Source organism: Varroa jacobsoni, unplaced genomic scaffold (assembly GCF_002532875.2).
Source record: "Varroa jacobsoni isolate VJ856 unplaced genomic scaffold, vjacob_1.0 scaffold_1062, whole genome shotgun sequence".
NCBI classification, from domain to species: Eukaryota; Metazoa; Arthropoda; class Arachnida; order Mesostigmata; family Varroidae; genus Varroa; species Varroa jacobsoni.
Window position 1 is genome coordinate 115,746 of NW_019213964.1, and position 27,306 is coordinate 143,051.

Consider the following 27,306-nt stretch of genomic DNA (forward strand, 5'->3'; position numbering starts at 1 on the left):
ATATACACTACTATGTTGGAATAGAAATTATGTGTGATCGCTGGGCAAGCATAAAACGTCTACTTCTCTATCCTGTCTTTTACTTTAACCGGTGAACTAGTCAATTCTTTCCGGCGGTACCTTTTAGTTCCAAGTATATACGTATTGATACAGTAACTTGCAGTTAACTGCCAAGTCAGTTACGCATCATTGAAGAATATCGATCCTTGCATCAATCATCTATAGGCTCTATATGTATACAATAAACATGTGAGCATTTTTGTAAAACCATACATCTGCACTGCCTAGTCCATTTGTTATGGTGCAGTAGCGTTGGGGGACTAGGGAAAAGACATAATTCGCTAGTTATCATTCAAGCTACTCAGGAACGTGGATCATCCATTTCTGACTAGTTTTGGCTTTTTTTTTCGAAACTTAATATTGCCACACGGTAATAGGACGATTCGTGAGGAACGACTGGTGTGTGTGATCGGGACGCCAGGGTATAGCATGACGACAGAATAACCGTGAGGGCATTGTGAGTGCAGAAAGGTAACGTTTTCTAAATCATACCTGTAGATTGAGCAGTAATGCAGTAGTCAAGTAAAAGAGTGAGGGCCAACCTTTTTTTTTTTGATGGCACCTTCTGGGGTTACCGGACCGCTGGCGATTTTCGTCATTTCGTGAGAGACGGACCGACTAATTTTGTGTTTGACAGACAGAAACCATGCAGGCGACTAAATGGGTCCGGCTGCTTGATGTGATGGCCGGCGATGTCTTGAACATTGCCGGTAGTTTCTGATCTTCTTTTTGTCCAGAAGCAGTATGATCCCCATTCACACTGGCAGGGCATCATTGTCGCCGTCGGGTGGGGCTCTTCAGCTTACTGCGACTCGAGTGTCCAGCAACTAACAGCCGAAAACGCGTCGATCGTCACCAAAATGCGGGGTCGAAGCGGACAAAACTGATCGACTTTTTTTGGAAAACGCAGAGAACCTCTGGCCTCATTGTCGTCGTCACCAGTATCATTAATTTCCTATTGCAACGATCAACGCAGATTGGTGATGACGATCGGGCCGTCATCCTTTGAAAGCGTTCGGATGTCGTTTGGTGCGATACAAGAAATGAAACACGCCTATATTGGGAAAGCTTGATAAGATACAATAGTCGCCATATAGTAGTGTGTATATTGCGGGCATGAAATCACACTAGATTCGGTTGTTGTTTTTGTTTAGAATCATAATCGTCTTCTACCTGCGGTGTCCAGTAATAATAAAAACGAGCGGCATGCTAGTTGAAAGGTGGACCTTATTTCTATACGAACGTATGATGCGTCACGCGTACACCCGACAAGCTACTACCAATTTAAGCAGACTATTTCAGATCCTCTACGAACCATATGGTTCGCTGGACTCGGCAGCGGGCTGTGCCGCGATGACAAGGTTAATAGTAAGAATTTAAATGATCATCTATCCCTATTCTACTAAAAGTTGTAAGGATTTTAGTGTCATTTTGGCCTATAAGTTACTTGCTGTCATTTTGTTAATGAAAAGTTGCGTTATTACAGTCTAACGGAGCGTATAACACCCTCGCTATATTTTAATTGAAAATGCTATATAGTTACAAAAATATTGCCCAGAGGGCGTGCAGTGCAATGGCTCTCTCTATATCCCGCCTACGATAATGCCTTAGCTTGATATTAACAAATAATGTACGTTTAATTATCATTCATAGGTAAGCCATAAGAAGAATCTTTAGAAACATAGATTGGACAGCGGTGTTGCGTATCATTTGCTTTATACTATTGCACCAAAACTCTAATACCTACTCATCAACATTAAAAAAAAAAGCAACAAATATTCTAAACAAGCGCTCAACCTTTTTGAGTGGCTGTTTCGAACGTTATCCTCCTAAAGTTAGGCTATTTTTAATGCACAGCATTACCTACTATATCATTACACTATAATTTGATCATAACTAAGTTGTACAGCAAAAGTGCTCAGTCAATGCTTTGACCGGTAGAACCATATAAGTCAATAGTTATCTAAATCAAACTTAGTTTTATGATGTTCCTGCCAGAACGCTCGCGTATTTCGATTTTCGCACATATATTTATTACTTTTCACCATGTCATATGTATTTAGTATTCCAGTTTGGTTATGGTATCTAAATTACAGTCCGCCAATTAGAGAACTAGGTATTAATATCTTCGGAAAGGCGCGCAACTTTTCTTCAGATTCGCTGCATTAACCTTTCACCTTTTATCCTCGTTGCCTTACAGCCCTTGGAGCTTCTAAACCTTCGAATTTGGAATAAGTAGCTCCAGGAGTTAACCTACCTGTTCTTCCCACTGTCTGACAACAGTTCCTGCCTCTTCCGACTGTAGCTGTAACGGAAGGTCGAGCCTGATCCTACCCCGATCCTTAAAATTTTTCGCTCTCTCACACTCTCTTTCGCTCCTTTTGGCGCCACCGAGCGAATTCAAATTCGGAAGGTGCATGTGTCTCGTTTGTATCCAAAGCAGATTTCGACGGAGCAATGCAGTGCACCGTCGGCAGCAATAAGGCGGGACCAATCTGGCACTCGGCGGACTTTCTAACACCGCCGCCAGAACCTTCCCACCACCCTGAGTTAGGTCCTCTCTTGCCGTACTACAGCTAGGGTCTGCGACGGTTGGCTCCTACTCGCTCAAAAGAGTGCCCACTCTCCGGCGGCTCTTTGATCTGGCGCTGTGCGACAGGCGAGAGCTGCAGCCTGGGACCTGTCTGTTTCGGTAAGACACTGCACCAGTTTAGGCGGTTATCGGAACAGCCAGAGGCGCGGTCCATGGCCTCGACAACGAGTCGCCACTTCGTTATCGTCTTGGGCCCCAGCACTCACGGGTGCTTTCGGCCGGTTCGTTGCACATTTCTTACTACTCGCTCGGGTCTTTTGACCATCTCGTCGGTAGCAGAGCTGCGCCAAGTAACAAATCATGAAAATACCGCTGTGCAGATGTGTTAAGTCTGTTAACTGGTTAAGTGGCTAAATATTTAAGCTGAAAATCACCGGTACAATGAAAAGAAGCTGGCTGTTCTACTGTCCAATCGTTACCGTAGAAATCCTGCGGGGCAGCTCCCTTGCCCCAGCGGCGGTCGGACTGCGGCGCTGCCTAAAGGAATCTCTCGCACAGCTATGCCCTATACCATCGCAACTGCAATTACCCCCAGGTTCGTTTACTAGGCCTGTTGTTCAGTAAAGAAAATGTCATTTATGGCGGTGGAGTACGTGTGCTCGTTGTTCGCTGACGATACGATATCTTCATGTGGCAGAGAAGCGTTCGTTAACCTGACGGACGTCAGCATTTTCGTCCAAAGCGCGCGTTCTAGTGACGGATAACGGGGCCTTGCGTAAAAATTGTCTCGAAATAACGGCCGGCGGCTTAAATTTATGAAGAACTATATGAAAGAATAGTACTTCGTCTTCATTAAAGCCACATCGACACTGGCAAATCTGAGCCCTTGTGGAAAACAAAGGAATCAAAGAAACTATGCTATGAATGAGCTGATCAGCGTTAAGTTCCACCTGCTGTTTCAATTGCTATTTATTAGCATTTCTTAATGAGCCATTAGCAATGATGTAGCACGCATATGATTGTGGTTGTTCCTAATCTCACAGAAGTCACTGTGTTGCTGTGCTGCCGATGTACCATAAATTGATTTCGGCGGAAATAAAAATCAATCTAATCTGACTCGTACACTCTGGGCAGTTGGTCGCGCTAGCCACAGATCTATTGTGGCTAGCGCGGAACCTCAACGAATATGTATGTCATCGTTGTATTTATTAACTGTTTGTTAAATGGCACAGATTGCGTAACATACAAATGAATATGTATGCGAATGCATTATGGCGTCTTTTTGTTCTCCCTCTACCTCCTGCTCTGATGAAGCTGATCTTTATTAAGGTTTTTGCATGAGGCAGCGTCATCAGCCGCAACTTCGGTGACGGTGGTACGTGATCAAAGCTAAACGAACGGAAAGGCTATGCGTCGGAAAGCTTCTGCCGTTCTGTCGTTTTCTCTCGCCTTCTGTGCTACAGCTGCCATTGAAATTTACGTTGCTGAGTGCTGGCGACGAGCACCATAGCCATCATAGTCTCGGATACTTGCCACTGTTGTTGCGTCTATGATCAACGCGGATAACCATAAAGGAGAACAGTCGAGCCCGTCCCTTATAGCAGTAACGCCAGTGGCACAGATAACAGTTACGCCCGCGATGATTTCTACTGACTGCCACACTGTGGCCCCTGGCAGAATGCTGCTACTCAGAAAATAGTAACCGCGGCGTACGCTGACTGCCTGTGCTCGTTCTTCGTGCAACACTCAACAATTGAACACAACAACAACAGCAAAGTATCTTACTGGAGCCGCTAATATCGACGACACACCCCAACGCAGCAGCACGAAGACCAACAGCCACCCCTGACCCAGCGGCTGTGAAGGCGGTCAATAACAACCAAGCACAGTGAGAGTAACCCCAACTCCAGAAGAGACAGCAACGATTGGGTAGTCTGCAGGCGCCGTCAGTCGAATGTGCTGGCGTATGCGAAGTGATGTCCGCTTGTTTGAGGGCCCTGCTGCGCAAGCAGGCTATATTTATCAGTTCGCCGACCGTCGTGTGTCGTCGTCGTCGTCGTTTTTCGAATTACGCCGCGGTGCGTCATAGCAGACGTTTCCTTCTCCCTCTCGTGTGTGTCCGAGGCTGCTGCCGTTACCGCAGCGGCACCTATTCATAGGACCGTTGCAGCCGTGTCTGGCACAGAAAAATGGACTGGCGGAGAGAAGTGGTAGCTTAAGTCCGCGGTGCCGTTGTCGCCGCCGTCGTCATCGTCGTCGTAGCTAGTGTTTCTCTTTATCGTCGTACTAACTGCGTATAGCCGTCGAACCTTTACATCGTCTTTATTACCGCTAACCAAAATGCGATTGTGCCGTGAGCTATGAAAAAGAACACGATCTGAGCAATCAGCAAGAACAAAACAGGAACAGCAGCAGTAGACAGCGGCCGATACGACGACGAATCCTCCTCCTGCAAGCAGACACATAAACATACAGACACGTCACACAGTCGAAGCAGTATCGGCTGCGGCAGCACAATTGTGAGAGAGAGAGTATCTGAATAGCCAGCAGTAGGGCGCCGTTGCTGCTGCTGCTGCTACCATCGCCACCGCCGCATGGAACGAGCGAGAACGAACCAAGGAATGAGGCAGCGGCCAAACGAAACGTGAACCAACGCGCCTATCTATCTATTCCTGCATCTGTCTGCCTGCCTGCCTGTCTATCTACACGTCCTTCCATCCGTCCGTCTGTCTGTCTGTCTGTTTGTTTGTTTGTTTGTTTGTTTGTTCGTTCGTTCGTTCGTTCGTTCGTTCGTCCGTCCGTCCGTCCGTCCGTCCGTCCGTCTGTATGTCTATCTGTCTGTCTGTCTGTCCGTCCGTCCGTCCGTCCATCTGTCTGTCTGATAGCTAGTGCGATAATAGTAGGGAGCGCGAACGATTAGTCTCTGCGGCTGTGGCCGCTCGATCAGCGTCACCAGCAGTTGTAACATACATACATACATAGAAGCGACAGGCGAGAAAGCATTCGAATAGTATCAGCAACAGACAGTCAGCGTGTCAGCAGAACGCTCAGTCGCACAGAAGGCTCCGTTGGGGTGGCCCCGCGGAACGGCCGCTGTGCCGTATGTCATTGCCGATTTGTGCTGTTGGCAAGCAGCGAGTGGACAGCAGAACAACTTAGACAACAGTAATGGCAGCCCCGGACGCATGAGTTAATACGGCTAGCGGCGGGCGAGTGGCGTGTGTGCGCTACAGAAGAAGCGAGAGTGCCAAGACAACCGAAGTTACACGTAAGGGGGCGGCAGGAATAGTGGGTGGCAGTCTCCAACGAACTGTTCCTCTGCGACGAGAACAAGTTCCTGTTCCAGCAAGCGATAATTAGTTCTGTAGTTGTAACATAAAACATAGCGGGAAGTTCGAAATAAATTAGTGTTTGGTCAGTCAATCGTCTACTGGAAACCAATAGCTGCGGGGTCGACAACAGCATCTGCTTTTTAGATGGCTTTCGGTGCCTATCAGCGATGGTGAATTTTAGCAGTGAACTGCAATAGCAAGATAGACGTAGCGGGGAAATGATGTTTGTGGCGGTGAACTCGGGAATAGATTGCATCGTGAATGAGTCGTGACGTGCATCTACCAAGCGAGTACAGATACTATTATACGGTAGTGGACGCTACAGTTACTGGAGGTGCCGGCTGTTGACGATAGGGCGTTGTTCTGCATCTGATAGTAGGGTTTGGTGGAGGTACCGGGAAGTTCTGGGATTAGCCTTGGTTCAACCGTGGACACCACTTCATCTTTCTGTGTCAGCTTGTTGCATGTCGGTGCTAAAATCGTTGGCTTGGTTTCAATCTGTGTTTGTTATTGGTGGCGGTACCAGCTGATTCTTGACCACCATGTGCAAAAACGGCGATTTCACTAGTCAACGTGACGGTATTGCGTGTCAACGCCGCAAGTATGTGCAACGTTTAGCGTCTATCCAGGCGGGTATCACATCATATTAGCGGAAGTTTCCTTCCACGGGGAACTCAGCCCACGAAGCCACCAAGTGTAATGAGCAGACGCCTAAAAGTGTGAATCGGCGTACGCAGATATTCATTACGTTTATACGATTCTGCGTTAGCTGGTGAGTCTGTTGGATTTGCCACAAGCGAAACTAAGAAAACGCAACTGAGTAAATATCCATTAGCAGAAGAGAAAATGCTGATCCTTTTCCCTGGACACATGCAGCGAGATGCAATTGAGGGAAGACCTTTCCCCATGGCCTCGTCAGCTTGTGTTGTGACCACGGCTCTTCCACCTTCCGGAATTTTATCTATTCATTGTACTAAATTTCACGGAACGCGCAACATCACCGAGGTCAACATGGACAACTTTTACGATGACGGTCATTATAGTTCCAACAGCTCTGTTCGGGAAAGAGTTCGGTGATATGTGGGTAGAGTGTAGACTCTTGCTCACGTCAACAGCACACTGACCAGCACGCATTAGCTATACACGAAAACAAAAGATTAACAAGGCGAACGTGTGAAGAGAAATATTATCAAACCTCATTTTTCCTAAATTTACTCACAAAGAAAAAAGAATCAATCACCAACAGATACCCAAAGACCACCTAGCGCAACGGTCGTGCAATCGCTTGTCGACCCGGAACAACATTACGTGTATCGTCTACGTCGTTTGTGTTCAGTGTCCCGCAACATCGTCCTCGTAATCAGTGCAATGGAGACAAAAGACTGCTAAACTTACATAGGGAAAGCAAGACAATACATGCGGCTGACGATCCTGAAGTGATTTTAAGATTTCATCAATGAAAGCCATATGTACACACACTCACCTCTCAGACCACCTCTTCGCGTTATAAACACGAGGAAATTGATGTAAATTATTAAGAAACAAACTTTACCTGCAGAGGAAATCAAGAATCTACCAAGTGGCTAGTACTCGTAATTGCAGCATAGCGAAGTCTTGCAGGGAGGAAAAGAACGGATGTACCGATAATAATTTTTATTATTATTATTATTAGATTAAAAAAATACCATCGAATATCAGCTGTAACTGCAGGCCACATCGATAACAGCAACATCCTAATCCTCCTAAATAAAAACGATCGATCGGCTTTTTATTAAGTCGACTTCCGGTAGCAATTCCAATGAGTGTGCGTTAGCCTGTAAATTGATCTCATGCAATTCGGCCGCAGTGGCACTTCTTTTTTTCTCGTTACAAAAGCAATGTATGATCAACGAGAAGCCACTGGAGGGTGCGAGGCCGCATCGTCCATAACGTCGTCATCATTGGCAACAATCTCCTCTGCCACAACAACAGCGACCGGAAGTAGTTCAGTCGGATCAGGGGTAAATAGTTCGACTCCTACAACGATTTCTATACAGCAAACGGTGAAGACGACAGCAACATCTGGAGCTCTCTCAGCGGGAATCTTTTTATCATCGCCCACACCATCAACGTCCGTGTTACACGCATCAAAATCGTCAGGGGCCTCATCAGTATCAGGATCTCAGGCAGCGCTGGCCTGTGCTGGATCGAGTGGTGCCAGTGGGAGTTATCATAACAGTGGTGGAAATTGTGCAAAAGAGAGTGCAACAATCTGCGGTCTTCAGGGCGGCTCGTTGGGCGTAGGTACGGCTATCGTCGGATGCTCTGGCAACGCATTGACAGCCTCAACAGCAGCAGGTGGGGGAGGCGGCAGCATCGGTGCAGGCGTATTCGGCGATCGTTTAGCCAGGCCCCCCGAGCCCGCCCCGATCGCCCGAAGCGCATCCGAGTCCGGAATCAGAAAGAGAAGCCTCACGCTCAGTCTCAATCTGTCCAACGTAGTACAACTAAAGGTAAGAACGCAGATCGGCTTATTTATCTTGACTATCGGCCAAAAGTATCTTCAAATCTTTGGCTATTGACACGCTCTTCTTTTTTTTTAAATTTTCTTGTATAATAGGAAGTGCCTTACATAGGCGTTTGTTTTGTTGAATAGTTCGTTCATGGGCCTTTTTGCGTCACAGTGAGAGAGAAAGAAGCCGTAAATATTATAAATTGATATATAGTTGATATCGTATGCATTTTCGATTGTCTGGTTAATTTCCACTTGTTCTGAACGTACCTGATTTCATGTGTCCTACAAAGGCCGATGGTTCGTAAGAGAACGTGTGAGCAGTACATCAGTAATTCTTTATTTTTCGTTAATATTATCGATTTTTAGTAGCGATATTAACGCGAAATAGGGCCTTATTTTGAACATGTTAAGTACATGCTGTTAGAATATAAACAGATCGGGGTGATTTCGTGCAACGAATGACTAGTGTACTTAACATTTTTCTACTCATTTATGTAATGTTTTTTTTGTTAATCAGCCGAATTCAATCAGTTATTGTTTCCGAATCTTGTTTCACTGTCGCTTTCCGAAAAAAAAAAAAAAAAAACGTGTGCATCCCTTTATAAATAACTCCTAGTCTCGTGGCATGGCATTTTGAATTACATTTGATTTGGAACTTCTCAGCAAAACCAGCTCTTGTTCATGGTAGGTGACGCCAGCTAACCTTTTTGCGAGTTGGCGGTCTCAAGGTGTAGATCTCGACGACAGACAATAACGAAGACGATGAGAGGAACTTCAGCGCCCCAGAGTATGATAACTCTTTGTATTCATTTTTACAGGGCCTGTACTTTCAAGTGCTTGTGTACGTGGTTGCGTTTGTATTCGAACAACCTCATGCCGACCCAGTCTACTATAATCATCTGTGACACTTTGTTATCCAGTTGCACGAGATTACCTACGACCGCTAAAAATAATAAAAATACTATTATATATAGGCTTTCCCTCAGGTTCCATTGGTATATCGAAGCCTTATGCCATACTCTCCTGTTACGAAAGAAGTGTGCTGGTCTCGGCCTGTTGCATTATTTGAAGCGACAATTGCCTACTCCGTGGGCCGAACATAGAGCGAAGCTACTGAGCCGTCAGAATGGTTTGTTCCACGTCGTTGTTCGAGCATCTCTGACTCGATTTACCAAGTGTCGTTGGAAACAGCAAGTTAAGAAAGCAGGTGTTAATCTAGGGTGGGTCTCTGCTTGAAAGTGAGTCGGATTTCGGCTCATTTGAATGCCCATATACAGCTCAGTAGAATGTATTTGTTCCAAATGTATTTTTTCGTCGTATGAGCGGCACCTGACCCGTGTTCATATGTGACTGTCAGCAGACAGATGGCAGAAGCGCATCTCTGATACTGTACATAACCATACTGTGCCGTTGGTTATGTGATGGTGTCAACTTCAGACAAAATGCTTCATTACGCGACCTTCTGAACGCCCAAACGCGGTAGTCAGTTTGGCAGTCCTCTGTCCCCAAAAGGAGCAAACAAAGCAAGCTTCGAACGAAGCGATCGCTTAGTAAAATAGAGTAGAACGGCGTATATGCAAACGGAAGACGTGGCGTGCCTCAGCGAACTTTGTTATCGTTCACCGTTAGGTTGACCTTTTTGAAAGGCGTTTGTCTACACTATTACATTAACCTTTCTCTGAGGTCGCAAAGCGCGCACTACTTTGGTACGGGAGTTGTAGGAGGACAATGAAGCCTGGGCAAGGGGATCAGTTAAGTGTTTAAAGCACGGGATCAGCGGAGATGACTCGTCGACTTAGAGCTCGCGGCTACGTTAGTGTGCAAAAAAAAAAAAATCCTTTTCGCCAGTCCACCTTGTGTGTATACGCTGTTAGTGTCGAAATAGGAAACGTCAGGGCAATTTACTGCGAATAAACGATGTTTAGACAATGAATACAACTTAAATCATTTGCCTCATATTGTTTGTGATGGAACGCCTTTAACATATTCGCCCTTAGAACATAGCATGACTGAGTTTTTACCATTCTCTAGCCATACCTAAATCAAGAGAGTTACACTTCCCTGTTAGGTAGAGTGTCAAAAGGAGCACGGCGCAGTAGACGCAAAACAAGCTTAGATCCTTAAAACAAACCATTGTCTCAGCCTTTTTTGTGGCCTGTCTCTTTGCTTGCGATTTTTTGGGTTGACTTCAACTTGTTGACTTCTCTAGATAACAACCTTTCACAGAACTTAACACTACCTAGAAAAGGTTGCGATCTATGCCAACTTGGCTATGAACAGTGGCAGCAAAAAATAGTAATCTCTGCATTGGTTTCCCGCTATAAACGCTCGGCGATTAAACCAAGATTACCCACTACGTGCGAGCCTCGTGAGCTAAACTCGATAGCCAAGCATATCTAATGTTATCTGTTTTTTTCATCGAACTAATGTACTAAGGGACGAATCAAACTCGAGATCGTGTAGAGATTTCTCAATTGGTTGTTTCCAAGATTTGAACCTTAAAGAGTTATGCATACTTCGCTAGGGCGACAAGATAGAACAGTAACGTTGTTTTGTCGGGTCGTAAATATACACGTATGTTAGTATGGCTAGACTAAGGCTAATTTAAACAGTCAACAACTGCGACTTACTCTAATAGAATAGCCGCCGCATTGTTTGGCCTTGTCATCGGGGGGTAATTAGGTACGAATAAAGTAATAATCAGATCAGTATAAACAGACTACACTGGAACCGAATTTACCGTCAAATCTTACATGTCTTGCAGACATGTTACCGATGGATAGGATAGATTGTTAATAGACATGGTAAATGTTACCACGAGCTGGTGGCCTGGTTGTTGATTCCGCTAATGATGGCCTGTCCAAAGTGACTGCTGGCCATGTCTGCTCTATGACTATCTGGATGATGATAATTAAGTAGAGGGCGCCTGCAGTCGACTAACAATGACAAGTGGATTAGGGGGCAATCGCAATGACAGCGGAAGTTTTGGCCTTGTGCATGAATGCCTCAGCTTACCTGCCGTAGTTCATAGTCGTCAAGACGAGGGCCGCTCGAGGCGACGACGGTCGTAGGATTCTATAGATACGAAGAAGGCGCAGGGGTGCTGACGGTATGAGATACATAGACTTCCAGGCAAACCGACCTCGTTAATCGATATGAATGTTATTACATGTATACATAGTACTGTAGATTATGCACCGAAGTGCAATGCATTGTATCTGTTCAATATAATTGTAACGAGAGGGTCGAGACTTGTTTACGGGCACAGATGAAAGGACGTAATGGTTTTTCTTGTATAGTTATTTTTACAACGATATTTCGTGTTAAATTACTAGAACCTTATGCAATATGTTAAGCATTTTCCTACCTCGTGTGGTTCCTTCTAGCTAATTTTATGGATTTTTTTGTGGGAGAATTTGTCTGGAACACACGACATTTCATACTACTGTTAAAGCCATGCAATATAACTATTACCCCATAGGCCTTACTGGTAGCGCGGGGCCTGGCTGAGGCCAATACTATATGTTCAATGCATCGAAGGGCAATCTGAACAACTATAGAATGGAAGTAAGCTAAGAAGTCGATGCGTATGTCACCTGCGCAGGTGCACAAACGGAATTCGCTCATACAACAAACAGTCGGTTCTTTCAACATGTTTAAAGTATGATTAGTTTTGACAAACTTTTGCACGAGGATGCTTACGAAAACTCTGGGAAGTTATACCAGTACATCGTTGGTTATGGTGCTGAATACTTATTGTATGTTTAATTACCTAAAGGTCATTGAGTGAGAGCTGCTGGCGGCGCAGGTAATCGTCCTCCGGTAGGAAGGACACGTACAACTGATTCTGATTCGATTTGTCGGTACAAGGAAGGAATGGAGCAAAATCGGAGGCCATTGCTTATGAGGTCTGGGATCGTTGTGCGACTCGAAGCGGCTGCAAACAAAAATCACACCAGCTAGTTATCAAATGATTAAACATTTTTTCCTTGTAGACACTTCTGACTCCTGTTCTTCCCACCATTTTTATAGCACTGTGTCGTGTGATAGTCAGGTAGAATGTGTCACACTAAACGAAAATTTGCTGTAGTCGTAACAAAGTTTGGACTAATATATATAGTATATACTATGTAGTGTTCATAGAAGTATCGAAAAACAAGTGTATGGGACCTTGAACAGTAGCAATAATGGTAGAAAAATACGGTAAAATAATACATCATGTCGATAGTAAGCTTAGAATATAGCTATGGGTTCAACTGGATTCTACATCGAAAAGAGGTGATCATTCGTACAAAATTTGATTAGGCGACCACTATCATTAACGTACAGACATAGTTCATGTAAAGGAACGATGTGGTGATATCAATAAGCAATTTGCAGAAAAGTTACCAACATGAGAAGAAAGAAATCTATGTCAGAGTTTCAACTGCTTTGAAACAATCGATAACAGATAATACGAAACTCCTATGGGTAACAGTAACGTTAACTAATCGGTATGGCAACCTTGAGCTAGTGCCTCTTACCCTCCCATATCTATAGTATTCTTAGCTTAACGGCGTAGTTAGATCGCCTGATTTTTATCAATAGTTTCGGCCATGACCCCTCCAAAGGTTGGGTTTTCCAACCCCGCCGTGTGGGTAGTTTTTGAATAGATATATATTGACTGTGTGTGTACTAGCGATAATCTGTAACAAAAGCTCAACGAGAACAATATATAGAGTCTTTGGTCTGTTGTCCGAACACAAAATTAATTCGTTTGTTACCTTGCATATGCTTGTTAGCAGCGACGGGTGGCCTGTAAAAATGATGCAATTGGCCCGCACTCAGCTATCGATATCGGCATGAGATGGCCGATACAATCGAAGCGTTCGTAGATAATGGCTAGTTGAGTTTACTTAGCATAACAACAACCAGCTGTTGCCAGCTGTTGACCTTTACGCCTTCTTGATATTTATCTCTATCTGAAATGGTTATCAGTTCAGAAAATAGCTTCACCACTAGAGAATCTGACTCTGGACGGGATTAATCGATACTGCAGCCTGCAGAGGGAGTGCAACATAGGAATGGCTTCGAAATTTTCGAAAAAGACGGGCAAGCGCCATCTGGCGTGAAACTCAAAGGGCAAGCAGCCACTATGCGAATTTTGCATCAGCCCCGCCTACGAATGTGTTACCAAAATTGCTCCTACTGCGCTGCTTAATCTATGAAAAAGCAGATAAGTCGCGCGGCGACGTTATGCTGCACCTGATGGACTCTGCACAGCTGGCATAGTTGATCCGGGTGGTTCTCTAGTAGTGGAAATTAGGTCCTCTGTGTCGATTATAACAGCGACAAAATCTGTTGCCCGATGATGAAAATAAGTCGTACTCTTTTTCCAACCTGAAAAGTTCGACCGCTGAATACTGTATAATGGCCCAAAAGTTTGATGTTGTGGGTTGTTACCAAGCGCGATAATTGCGGTCGAAGCAAAGCACGATTTTTTGTTGTAGACCTTTATTGCCTATAATAGAAAGACTAAAAATCTGGCAAAATTTGGCTTATGTTAATTCGAAGCGGTTAAGGCGATGTGCTCTTATTGAACAGTACTTCTAATCATGGGTGCCTCGACGCTTTTGGCTAAGTGATTCAGGTGACAGACTGTCGACTGTGAACAAGCCATACCAGAAGGTTGGACTTAGCAAATTTCGATACTTCGAATTTTTCACTCTGAATTTTTTTCCTACCATTTCTTAACCGGCCTGTATTGCCTGTTCGAATGCGTTGTAAACGTTGCGAAGTTAGTAAGCTGCCCTTACGGTTAGGCCATCCTAGACAGAATCTATAAGCTTTTGATAGATTCTGCAGACCTAGTCATTCTCAGCAACAGTTGTTCTCGTTCGGGTTCAACAAGGGGTCATTCATTCCGTAGTCGGGCCGCTGCTCCTTTCTTCGTTCACATTGACACAAGCGTCATGGCTGAATACGGCTTTCTCATCGCAGACGTCACTGTCGTCTTTTTGCTCGGTATAGATTCGGTATATCCGAGCAGGTGGTTCATGGTTAATTCGACAGGAATACTACTATTCAATTGTGTTTGATACAACACAACTACCTGATATAAACGCCACTCATATAGCCATTTTCTATAAAAATATCGCGTGTATAATTTCGCATAATTTCACCAAATGCCAGGGCAAATACGTCAAAGAGTACGCTGTACTTTTTGACGTATTTGCACTGGATATCTTCCTCTTAGGTCTTAGAATAGCCTAGAAATTATACAGTGGCCATCCTTTTAGGTCTTTTGAAGTTTTCGAAAGCCGGGAAATACTCGGAAGTGGTTAGTTCAGAACTGTTTGACATGATTCCGGTGTCTGACATTAACTACTTTATGCAACACGGCAATGAGTCGCGTACAGATGAATTATTTATCCTATTTTCTTATTGAAGTCAACGTTTCGATTACCGTAACATTTGAGTTGTTTACATAGGAGTAAGATATGCGACCCACCGATTAAGTCTGAACGACCTCCGTCATTCGGAACCTCATTCGATAGCAGATGGTCGACGCGTACATCACAGCTTCAAAAGTGAACGATCGTAGCCACGCATCACGTAGAAACGTCGACATCAAAGTCCGTTTAAACCAAATACAGTAACCACGTGATGCAGTTAATCGAACACGCAACGCTACGTGAAGCCATGAGACAACAAAGTTTATGATGATGTGTTTTTTGATAGTTGTACTGTTGTCGCGTAAGGTCATCGAGACCGAGCAAGCTAGCGACAATGTTCACTGCTATAGATGTATTACGAAATATAGAGCAGAATTCATTGTATTACATTACTGCCATCACCTGATAAAGTCTACGGGGATAGCAGCAGTCTGCCTACAATATCCGACAAGAGCAAAGTCGTTGTGGAGAAGAACAGACATGGTGAAGCAGAAAAATCCTCTGATCGCTTGATTCAATTTAGCTGTCCTAATCGAAGCAGGTTGATGGCGTTCCGTATCGCGGCGTCTGCTAGTTATCGCTGTCGCGTGTCTTTTTAAACCAGAGTCAGTGGTAACGAGCTGGGTCTCAGTGAGCCCTGCACTGGACGGGAACGGGCTGAAGTGTTGAGGAGTGGTAACGATGTATGGATCGAGGTTTTGCAAGCGCGAAGATATCGATTGGGTTTGAGGATCTCTATTTGGCAAGCGGGCAGAAAAATGAGCGGGTAGACTGGATACTTTGGGATCCTTAAACAGCGCGAATGGCCTTGAATCGTTTATGCGAAACGTACGCAGCTGCGATGTTGGTCAATTGCCAAAGACGTAGCAGGTGCCGGATACTCTGTCAAGACTTTCCGAGTTTAGGAAGCTAAAGCTTCATAGCTAGCTTAGATAGCGCTAACTACAACGACGATAGCAACAAGAACAAAGACAAGGATAACAAGAACAACACCAGATACTGTGTACCATCGTACCATGCGGGGCTTGCTGCAGTAAACTGGTTCGTTGATTTATCTCTCTCTGTCCCTCTCCATATCGTCTTGGTGTAGTGGCATATCATTCTTAAAGAGCTATTTGTGGCTCGATCAATTATAGACGCCCACATGCTTACACAAAATCGTGTTAGCGTATTTTGAGTATCAACAGGAAATGATAAAGCCGTCGATAACAACGAAAATTACTGTAGTAGCTTTAGCAAGGGCTGCATTGTAAATTTCCATCGTTGTTGTTACTTCTGTGTGCTGTATGGCATATGGAGCGCTATCTTCGTATATGTGGGTTGTTGATGGCATGCTTTCTACATATGACTATACTTCAGATATCGAGCTATTTATGTGTCGCACGTATTCCATACGGCTGCTCAAATGATCGATGTTGTTGTAAAGCGTTGTTAGCTCAATTTGTCAAGTGCAATCATAATTTTTACTGTGTTTTTACATGCTTCATGCATATATTGTCAAAATGGCTTACTGACTAGCTCGTTCGTCTTCGTATGTTATTACTATTATTTACATATTTGTGATTCTTATGTTGAATTTTTCTAGTTCAACTTACGTTTGAGTCATCCAGGCCACTCCAACTCTCCACAGGTCTTCGGAAACTTTGTTGTTTACAGCCGCATGCATCCTGTTTTGTATGACTCACGCGACGTACGATGACTGTATACGTCCTTATAGTTAATCCACCCCCGTTTATTGCATAATTTCGACACGTAGATTTACTTGTTCTTATCGTTTGCTCGCTTGTAACACACACATTTATATTGAACCCCCATCGATATTCCGTATTACCAATGTTCGCGTCTGTTCAGATTATATTCTTCACCGATCACCAAATCGATGCCAGGAGATCTTCCAAGCAAACGACCTACACAAGGAAACAATGATCAATGCTAGTTGTCGTAGCAAAAAGCAGCTGGACGAAAAAATTCCGGGGCGGCCCCTTGTTGGCTGACTCAGTTGTGACTACTGCCGCTGCTTTTGTGCCATTATGGCTGGTTAGACGACGCGAAAGTAGTCTCAACAACCGCAACTAGACAGTAGCTATCCCCATAGCCACGCTCGGCGCTGTATCGGTTGCTGCAAACGCCGAAACAGCATTATCTCTGATACATAAAAGCCGTCTTCCTCCCGCCATGTCACAACAGCGGCAGGGGCTGGGGTATGCACGCTGACGATCTGTGCTTGCGTGTGACTAACGTGAATGTCTACCTGATTGCTGGCGCAAGTCGCAGTTATCACCATCGCCCACGCTGTTCTTGCCGCGGCTGCTGATGGCTGATCGTTCTGCTCTGATGCGCCTCATTGTTTCTTACGGACACAGCAGGCGAGCGATTGCTTTGGCCTGAATATGGGTCTTCTCGAATGTATGCCGTCTGTCTGGTCTGTTATCGGGATAGCTTTTTTACCAATGGCGTGTCGTCATCTCGCGTGTACGTGAAAATGAACCGTGTGCGACGTAAGAAAGAACAAAGGAATCGAGGACGAACAAAATACTTTCGATTTGTCTTCGAAAGCCAACAATAAAAAAGTAACGCGGATGACATGGACAGCCGCTTGACGTTGACAGTAGTAGGCGAAATACAGCGTTGGAGCTGAACAGATTCATTGAATCTACCGAGCATCAATGTCATCATCCGTTAAAATACGAATGGCTAAATGAGAGACGTAAGAACAACGTTACGGCAGCTGAGGTTGCATGCCTATTGCTTCTAGGGAATCGAGAGAGGAATCGGGTGATCATAGCGAAGGCGATGGAACGGGCTAAGTTACATTACCATTCACATATGAAGTGGTACAGCCTTCGCAGGCGCGATATGCTCTAACTCTTACGGAATAATGTGTGGTCATAAGGGTGATACTCGTACAGCAATTTCTGAAAAAAAAAACTTGACAATCATGTCTGAATGAGCTCCAACCGCAATTATTCTAAGACCACTATTATTAACAACCAGAAACTGTATATAAATAATAAAAAAAAACTAACTCTACGAGTTGGTTTATTACTATCTTCATACTATTCGTTAGCTGGCACTTAAATTCGTTTTAACTAGAAAAAACTAGAAAAAAAAAAACGAAAACATGTTAGTGTATGTATAAAAAAAACAACCACGAGAAATTTGCACGAGCATGCAAATAAACGTCTATTGGCGCCAGCTATAACAGGGTGCTCACGGGTTACTCGCTGTTGACCACTGATACATAACATGGTCAGTCATACGGTCTCTCGATCTCGTTTCGTTGCCCTAAATAATAGTGTTGAGAGCGGAGAAACCTCGCCATTGGTTTACGAATATTTCGGCAGTGGGCTTAGACATTGATCCTTGTCTAGCTATTGTTGTTTTGCTATTGTGCGACTATTTAGACTACGTTTCCACTATTTTTCCACTTCTTCACGAGCTGTTCAACTTTTCACGTACGGTAAACCGAAAGCCGAACCTTTGTTATAACATCTATATTCGCTTATAATCGCGTCCTTATATCCTCACATCTGTGTCATGCGGTTACTACTGAAAGGTAACCGCAAAACATTTTGCTCATGTTATATTTTTTCCGTTTGATATGTATCAGGTGTTTCTAGAAAGATAGTGGAAAAATCGGCCTGGTTAGAATCTGGCAGGTTTCGCTGAGTCGCTTGTTTTCTAGTGCTGTGTTTTTGCTAAGCAACGAAACACTAGGCCATTTGACAGTCAGCCTTAACGGTTCCTGCTTAAAGAGCTTCTCATCTTTACCTGTGTGCTGAGTGTCTGCACTCTAGGCTAGATTGCGCAGGCCCAGTACGAAGAACGATTATCTGCTGATTTTTGCCATGCTTGCGTGTGTTTATTATACTGGCCCTGTTTTTATTTAAACAAAAAAGCGGAACTTCGCCTTGATCAACTACCGTCTACCTATTAACAAATGCAAGGCAGCCGCGTAAAAGACGCTTCAGAGATATTGCAGCATTCTATCTGACCTGCATCGGCTCTTGCCTGGACTTTTCTAATCAATGAAAAGATTGCTATATATATCCGTCTGTACAATGTTCAGATAACTAATAGGAGCAGCCTGCTGGAAGCTGTGCCGACAACGCGCTCCCTTACGTATCTGAACACTTAAGCAAATTCATTATTCAACTGTTTATACGTATATCTAATATGCTTTTTTTTTTTTGGCAAGGAATGAATCTGTATTTTTCCGTCATTGTTTTCTACAGTTCGCTGTGCACAGAATCTTTATTGCTTTGTAACGGTCAGATCAATGTTATTCTGGAAGGTTTGCTATTTTATCTCTCATTCATCTCATTATTATTATTATTATTATTATTATAAGTATTTAGTTGACATAAAGATAATTAATAATAATGATCGTCATCTTTATGAATGAAATGTTTTGCCCAGACTTGTCTGTTTATGTATGTATAGATTCGGCGTTTTCCTCGCTTAAAAACATCTAGCAAGTCCTACCTTCTGTGTAATGGCATGCAGCATCCCCCGGCAAATTGTAACGGAATCCTTCCCTTGATCGCTTTGTATGACTTTGTTCGACATTGTCATTATGTCTGTATATACTAGGACGCACCTATCAGTTTTTATAGTAGATCTCATATGTATGACTAAACACCACTAACGCGTCCGCGCTTGCAAATACAAAGATATACCACTGTCTCGCTCAAATCGTCACGCTTTTTACCCTGTATGAAATTCCACAGACGTCTGTTATTGCTTTAGGCCATTGTCGCCTCCTCTCATCGTGAAAAGTAAGGCCTTCCGAACGAGGAAATAAATTGAGGGCTTAAATCAAATGAGCACAGGCCATTGAGAAACAATATTTAGTATTTTGACCAACTAGCAACGTGAATTTTTGATAAATCCTATTAGCTAGAATATATTCTTTTTCGTGCTTCATTACGCGTGCCTACATATTTGATAGCCGATTTTGTATCACAGACATACAACAGTAATAAAAACATTTCCCTAACACACATTTGCGGGCAGTAGTATCCTCTAGTCCGCATAGCAGTACGCGACTGTACCAAATAAACAAGATTATTCGATATCAGCTTATCTCGACTACTTCAGCAGGCTTCTTAACCTTCTTTGCCATTGTCTTTCTATACGACAATAAGAACTCTGTTTGTCTTGTTAGGCTGAGGTTACGAGCGGCACTTGCGTTCGATGACACTTCGTGATCCTCTCACAAGTCGACGACGCTTGAAGCGGCAAAACGCAATCGTGTTCTTATTTTCTTTCAATTCACACCGCTTGCTCCACGTTGTTTCGTCTTTCCCTTTTTGCTCTGATATCTAATAATAATAATAATGGTATCGTAAGTGATCAGGAAGACGTAATGTGAAAACGGCGGCTGCCAACGAGAGCGGCGATGACTTTTGCACAGCTCTGAGAGCTTGATAGGGCCGTAATAACCGACTCCAGCAGCTTTAGCAGTGCGTCGAAACTGGTTGTTTTTCGGGTAAACTCTTAATGTCAATTTACTATTGTAGAAGATACGGCCGGGCAATTGTTCGGCTGAGTTGGCTGTATATGGAAAGTGGATAGCGATAGCCAAGCTACTGTTAGAGGAGTAGAAGAATCGACGCGCAGGGAACGTTAACAGCGTCAACTATAGTAGCTGCCAGCAGTATAGCCTTCATTGCTGTTTATCTCTCGGCAATATATAGATAGAACAATGGGATTTCTGGCTGCGAGGGTTTGCTGCTGACATTCGACAACAGAAATAGATCAAAGAAGGACGTCACAATCACTTACCAAAATTCCTTGTCCTATTGTTGAAGGTATCGAGCGAATGGTTCGGATGATATCTTGAAACTAATGTGACAAGTCCGTTTATGAAAATTTCTAACTGATTATCGTTTACATGGCCCGCTTTCTATTTGAGACCGTCGTCGCGTAACGGATCCTCCATGATCCATGTGCCCGTCTATCTGCAATGATTGTTTCTTAGTAGCTGATAAGTCGGTTTTGATAACCGGCCCACAAGTTCCCCCAGCTTGTCCCCAAACTAACAGCAGAGCCCGGTAAAAGTCTTCGCTATTACACAATGTTTTCCTAAAACGCAAGCCTAAAAACTGCGTCGCAGAAATATCGATGTTTAGAAGTTGCGGCTTAAGAGACCTCTACTATCACCATGACCGATGCTGCTGCCGCTGCTAGCGGCATTCGATGCAATATATCATACTATTTCTCACGACGACGGGTGTGTGGCGAGAGTGTCGGCAGTATTGTTGTACCAACGGCGTCCATCGTCCGCACAATTTACCCAATGTCACAAGATGAATACATCAGAGACGTGAACCGCGCGGTGGGCCAGCCTGCGCCGTACTACGTGGATTTCAGATATCCTGTTCGCTTGCACAGTTCCCTATAATTTATCGCGTTTTTATGGAAAAAATTTTCTCTTTTTATTTTCAACTCATTCGTACAGCAACGCGCACTCGGCGAGGCGGAACTGTGTTCACAGACTCTGTTCTACGGGCGATCTGCTATTCCAGTCGTAGTGTGAATGAACGACGGCGGTTTTTTTGAACGTCATCATCGCGATTGCCGGCGCCAATACATTTGTGCGACAACTATGTGACCACGATCGGGTTCGTCGCCAGTGGAGTCAGCCAAAAGGATAGCAGTACATTGTTTGTCAATAACGTACGCGGAACAACAGTGGACGCTATTTTTGTTGTCGTTTCGAGTGCTCTTTGAAATATCTGAAGTTATAGAGAAATAAGTAAGGTGGCATTAAAGGCTTGATAAATAATAGTTCGTGCTTGAGTGGCCATAACAGAAACGGTAAATAGTAGTAAGTTTAGCCGTACAAGTCAGTGTCAAAGCAGCAGCACTTGCAGAAGCAGTAGTGTCAATCTTGCTACCGAGTAGAATCGTAGCTAGAGGACCTTTCGAGGAACTGCGGTACAGATGCTTGCTGGACAGACCGTAAGCCTGGATCGAGGATCAGACGTAACGACGTCAAAATCCACGATGGAGATTTTTTCCAAAAGCCAGCTTTTCGGTAATAGTCATGTCTTCAGACCACGAACTAAATAGAGTCACTTAGAATTTATTTAGTCACTTCGAGTAAATTCTGTTAGACGCCGCATAGCGTAGAAGTAAGTTGGCCGATTACTGTTGTAGTTGGACAGGAACCTGTTAACTTTTCGAGTCTATATACTTGAGAAACGACAACATCGACAAGCTAGATATTACGTTGACAAAATATACAATAATTACATTATAGCATGGCACGATTATGGTGAATAATAACATAGAACGTGCACGACGGTTATTGCATGTAGCGGGTGATGCTGTACATTGCAATAGCTAGCGGCAAACGATAACAAATTATATGGTAAATCATTAATATCGAAAATAATATGTAAGTCACATTAAGCAGCAGCCAGGAGTGGGGCGTTATCTGCGGATGCAGAAACGAAGCGAAGACAGTGGGTGCGCCCATTTAGCCGACTAGCAAAAAAATTAGAAGAGGAATACGGCTAATGACCATTGTGTCGTATACAGAACGAGATTCGTAATAGGCTCTCAGAAAATATCTCTTTGTATTCATGACCGTTCGGTAGCAACTCATTCAATTTAAATCATAGATACATTCGTTGGTATATTTGTTGTCGTTTGACGAAAAACTTGCATTTTGGTACTATTCAATCCTACAGTCTCATTATATACGAATATATTTACTGCTTGTACAAGAATATTGGTATTTGTCAAGCTACATAGGTAGATTTGCAGGACGCGATAGGTGACGCGTCTGTCCTCCACAGCCTAACAGAAAGCGCAAAAAAGGGAAGAGCAAGAAGGACAACATCTCGATCATCTAACTCACATAAAGCAGGCTTCAGCAATACTCGGCCTTATGGTCACTCTTCCTTCCACGTTTACCTCCACTGCAATTTCCAACGACTGATGATGGATTTGTACCCGCTAAGGCTGGTATTTCGAGTCGCAGGCTCTAAGGTACATTGGACACTGGCTGCACCTAATAGAAGCGACCTTGTTAAACGATTAAAGAAGCGTTGAATTTAGTGGCAATTACACGCCGCACGTACAACTATATAGTCACACATACACACTTCTAGTCAAACATTCATATATACATATATAGGGAATCTTAAGTGTACTTTATCCTAGGACTGTAGCTATCTATGTATTTTCAATTCGTCCCTATGATTATCAGTCCGAGTTAGCTGTAATCAACCTTTGACGATTTGATTGTGACTGTTTCTGCCGGTTGCATCGTTTTGTTATAGCGGCCTGCAGTTGAATCAGCTTCGCTCGCTACCGCGGTTTGTGGTTCGTCATTGTGTTCGACACTCATGACAGTAGTAAATATAGTTAGTCACTCCGACTCACTGTTGTTATTGTGTTTCACGTTGACTGTCATAAAGCAAATCGCTGCTACAGGACGTAGAACCGTAGAAAACTCCTCCCTTCAGATTCCCACGAACGGCAAACGAACATGATGGTACGCGTTGGTTCAGAACTAAGCGAGCTGCGACGGGAAGGGCCTGCCCGGCCCTACGAAGGACAATTCATCTACTGTAGTGTTTCTTGCCTTTTATCGAGTAGCAGCAGCAGTCGTATGACTGTTGCTCTAGCGCGTGGACAGTGTCTATGGTAACTCTGTAAGCGGGTCGTAGAGACAGACGCAAACTTGTATTTGGGTTAGTACTGCAATTACAGTATCATTCGATAGCTATACTATAGCTATCGAATGATAGTTGCTCAAGATAGCAATGGGTGAGTCACGCCGCTTGTTGATGATCGTGCGGCGGAGGTCAACTTGAAGCGGACAGTCTCCGGGTATATATGCGTATATATGCAGACATTCTGTTTGTATTTTGTATATGTAATATTTCTCAAACCACAAACAACTATCGCTTTCTCTTAGGAGTATATATCTTCACTTTGACCTCTGCCAGCTGCAATGGCTCAACGATGCCCGTGCTGGGCCATATATCTATGGTGGAAGGCCTGTAGTCTATGTAAAACTGAAACGTACATAATTATAAAGTAGTTTGTTCCTTTTCGGGCATATTACTATTTAGCATTTGTAAAGCAAATAATTCTCAATCTGCCTAATATTTAAAGTTCGATTTCGAGAGCCTAAGGATAATGATGAGACTTGTTTAGTGGCACAGAAGTTAATTCTGACCTACTTTTCTTTTTTCTGCCTTTGCCGCCTCTATTTCGAAATTTGCAGAAGGAGCTGAATGTGACCAGCCGTCGCGGCAGTCGCGTCTCTGGCGCGCGCAAATCCCTCATCCTCAGCCAGACATCGCCCACGTTACCGAGATGTCACTCACCGTTGCCCCTGGGCACTTCGCCGCTCGACTCACCGCGTAACATGTCCCCGTGTTCGTTTTCGTTCACAGGCTGCGGGGGTCCGGGCGGCGGTCCAACAGGCACCCAGCTTCGCGGCTCCAGTCGCGCCAGTGACGTCCGACGCTGGTCGGTGGCCTCTCTTCCTTCTTCGGGCTATGGCACAAATACGCCAGGTAGCTCAAACGTGTCCTCGCAGTGCTCGTCACAGGAGCGACTGCATCTGATCGAACACGACTCACCGGGCGCACTTCGACCTCGGTCGCGCTCATTAAGCCCTCTGCGATCGCCTCACACGCACGAATCCGAGGTAATGATGACAAATAGCGTTTACAAGGAGCGCTATCCCCGTGCCACGCTCCAGATGGAGGAGCAGCTGGCGCAGCTGATCTGCGAGAATCTCGAGCTTCCCAGTCGTGCCGAGGCGAACAGCAATCCAAACGGAGCGCTGGCCAATGATGCTGTGGCACGCTTCGCCCACCATCAAATTATCGAGCTGGCGAAGGACTGTCTGGACAAAAGCCGCAGTAAGCTCATCACCTCAGAGTACTTTTATGAGATGAGCGAGTCGCTAGAAAAGCTCGTGCAGGATTGCCAGGAGAAAAGTCCGTCAGCGGCGGCCTATCTACGCCCGCTCGTTCGGCGACTCCTGTTGGCCGTATCGAGGCCAGCGCGTCTACTCGAATGTCTTGAATTTGATCCACATGAATTCTACCAGCTGCTCGAGGCAGCTGAAGGTCAGGCTAAGGATCTGCAGGGCATTCGAAAGCACATCCCGCAATATATCATCACCAAGCTCGGGTTAAACAAAGACCCGCTGAGTGATCTCAGTGAACCGCTCATTATCGAGGAGGAACCACTACCTCCGTCGCCTCCAAAAGAGGTGAAAGCTCCACCTTGCGAAGACGACTTCGAAACAATCAAACTCATATCCAACGGTGCTTACGGAGCAGTCTATCTGGTACGGCATCGAGCTACCCGGCAGCGCTTCGCTATGAAACGAATCAATAAGCACAACCTTCTATTGCGAAACCAGGTTGAGCAGGTGTTTGCCGAACGGGACATCATGTCGTTCACAGATAATCCGTTTGTCGTGTCAATGTTCTGCTCATTCGAAACCAAGAAACATCTATGTCTCGTTATGGAGTACGTAGAGGGTGGCGACTGCGCTACACTTCTGAAAAACATGGGCCCTCTGCCATTGGACATTGCTCAGTTTTATTTTGCCGAAACAGTTCTCGCTGTCGAATATCTCCACTCGTACGGCATCGTTCATCGTGATATGAAACCGGACAACCTGCTTATCACGCACCTCGGCCACATCAAACTGACTGATTTTGGCCTGTCGAAGGTAGGACTAATGAACCTCGCCACGAATCTGTACGAGGGCCAGTTGACGATCTCACTAGACAAAGAGACGAAGCAGTTCAACGACAAGCAGGTGTTTGGAACGCCCGAGTACATTGCACCCGAGGTGATTCTTCGGCAAGGCTACGGAAAGCCCGTTGATTGGTGGTCTATGGGCATTATTCTGTATGAGTTCGTCGTCGGCTGTGTTCCGTTCTTCGGCGACACGCCGGAGGAGTTGTTCTCACACGTCGTCAACGACGAACTAGAGTGGCCTACCGATGATGATTGGCCATTACCCGATGATGTAAAGGATTTGTGCGGGGCGCTACTAATGCAAAATCCCGTCGAACGGCTTGGCACGGTAGGTGGAGCTGCCGAAGTGCGCGAACACCCCTTCTTCCGAGCCGTCGACTGGGACTCGCTGCTACGCCGTAAAGCCGAATTCATTCCACAGCTGGAGAACGAAGAGGATACATCGTACTTCGATACGCGACTCGACCGGTACAATCATCACGATTCGGAGGATACCGACGGCGGCGACTCGGGCGGCGGCAGCGGCAGCGGCGATCAGTGGGGATCGCATGCGTTCTCGTCGTTCTCGTGCTGTTCACCGAGGTACCGCAAGGTGTATTCACGCATTGAGAAGGAACTGGAACAGGAACACGCGTTGCTGAAAGTAAGTGTTAGTTTGTACATGATGGCCATACAGGTTTGCCGGCTTATATAGGTGGATGCGCGTAATGCGTCACAAAACAGTTCACGGTATGCTGGTGAGCTGTGCAGCAACATTTCAATGTTTTATTTCTACATTGTACGAAGTCTGATATGTTAATTTTTATATTGATATCAGTTGTATGTCCTAGTACAACTGACGGAGCCTTTGCAGTTGCAACCGTCAAAACATTGTGATAACCATGACCTTTGCTTATCTGACGCAATGTTAATTTAGTTCCGGGTATGAAACTCGACGAACGGTTGTAAATAAAATTCCTGACGAGTACATAATCACTAATAGTTCTTTGGTGTATCTAATCTATAGTGTATCAGTCGGTATATTTCTGTTCAGAGTAATGGTTTGGCATACACCTGAATAAAAAATATGGTTCTTTCTAGCAGGGCACCCGTAGCGGGCGTTCTAATAAACAGCCCAGATCTTTGATCTTTCTCTGCTACGATATAATCAGGTTCGAGTAGGGTCCGAATGGTGTTAACCGAAATCAGGGCGGAGTCACCGTGAACTAGTGGCGAGCAGTACACTAAAGAGAGTAAGGAAGTAGTAAATCTTTCAGAAACGGTTCGGTGGCCATATTTCCTACTGTGCGTAAAAGCCGGCACCAGGGTAAGCAGCGAAAACAATTGCTATAGCGAATCTCGATGTCTCGTTCCAAAAGAAGCTTTCACTCTGTTATTGTACTCTTTATATCCACTTAGGTATGATGGGGACGCTACTTGAATAACAATTGCAGTCTGCTTTCTCCGGCGCGCCAGCGTCGTCGCTTTGTGCCGTATGCCAGTACGTCGTTACGCATAGTAGAAACATAAGTAGCATTTTCCCACCTCCACTGGCAAAAAGCCTCCACTGAAAACCGAATGGATTCCGTCAAACGAGTACGCGCGTAGGGCAACGAAGCAGGAAGCACGGGCCTGGTAATACGACAAAGAACATCGTTTCTGGTGGCACGCTCGTCTCGTAAAACATACATATGTACACGTATGAATAGAGCCGATCGTATTCAG

At 44.7% G+C, this 27,306-nt stretch overlaps 1 protein-coding gene across 3 annotated transcripts in view; it reads left to right on the plus strand.

Moving 5' to 3' along the window:
• Nucleotides 1-27,306, plus strand: part of dop (microtubule-associated serine/threonine (MAST) protein kinase dop) — a 66,435-nt gene that overhangs the window by 10,157 nt on the left and 28,972 nt on the right. The window contains exons 2-3 of one of the 3 annotated variants that reach the window (XM_086970801.1): nucleotides 2,261-8,417; nucleotides 24,101-26,245. In XM_086970801.1, the coding sequence (XP_086826927.1) occupies nucleotides 7,755-8,417; nucleotides 24,101-26,245 (2,808 nt within the window). In that variant the 5' untranslated portion in view covers nucleotides 2,261-7,754. Of the gene's footprint in view, nucleotides 1-262; nucleotides 8,418-23,485; nucleotides 23,562-24,100; nucleotides 26,246-27,306 lie in introns of those variants that run through there. The other 2 variants (XM_022843394.2, XM_022843396.1) reach the window with 2 other exon arrangements.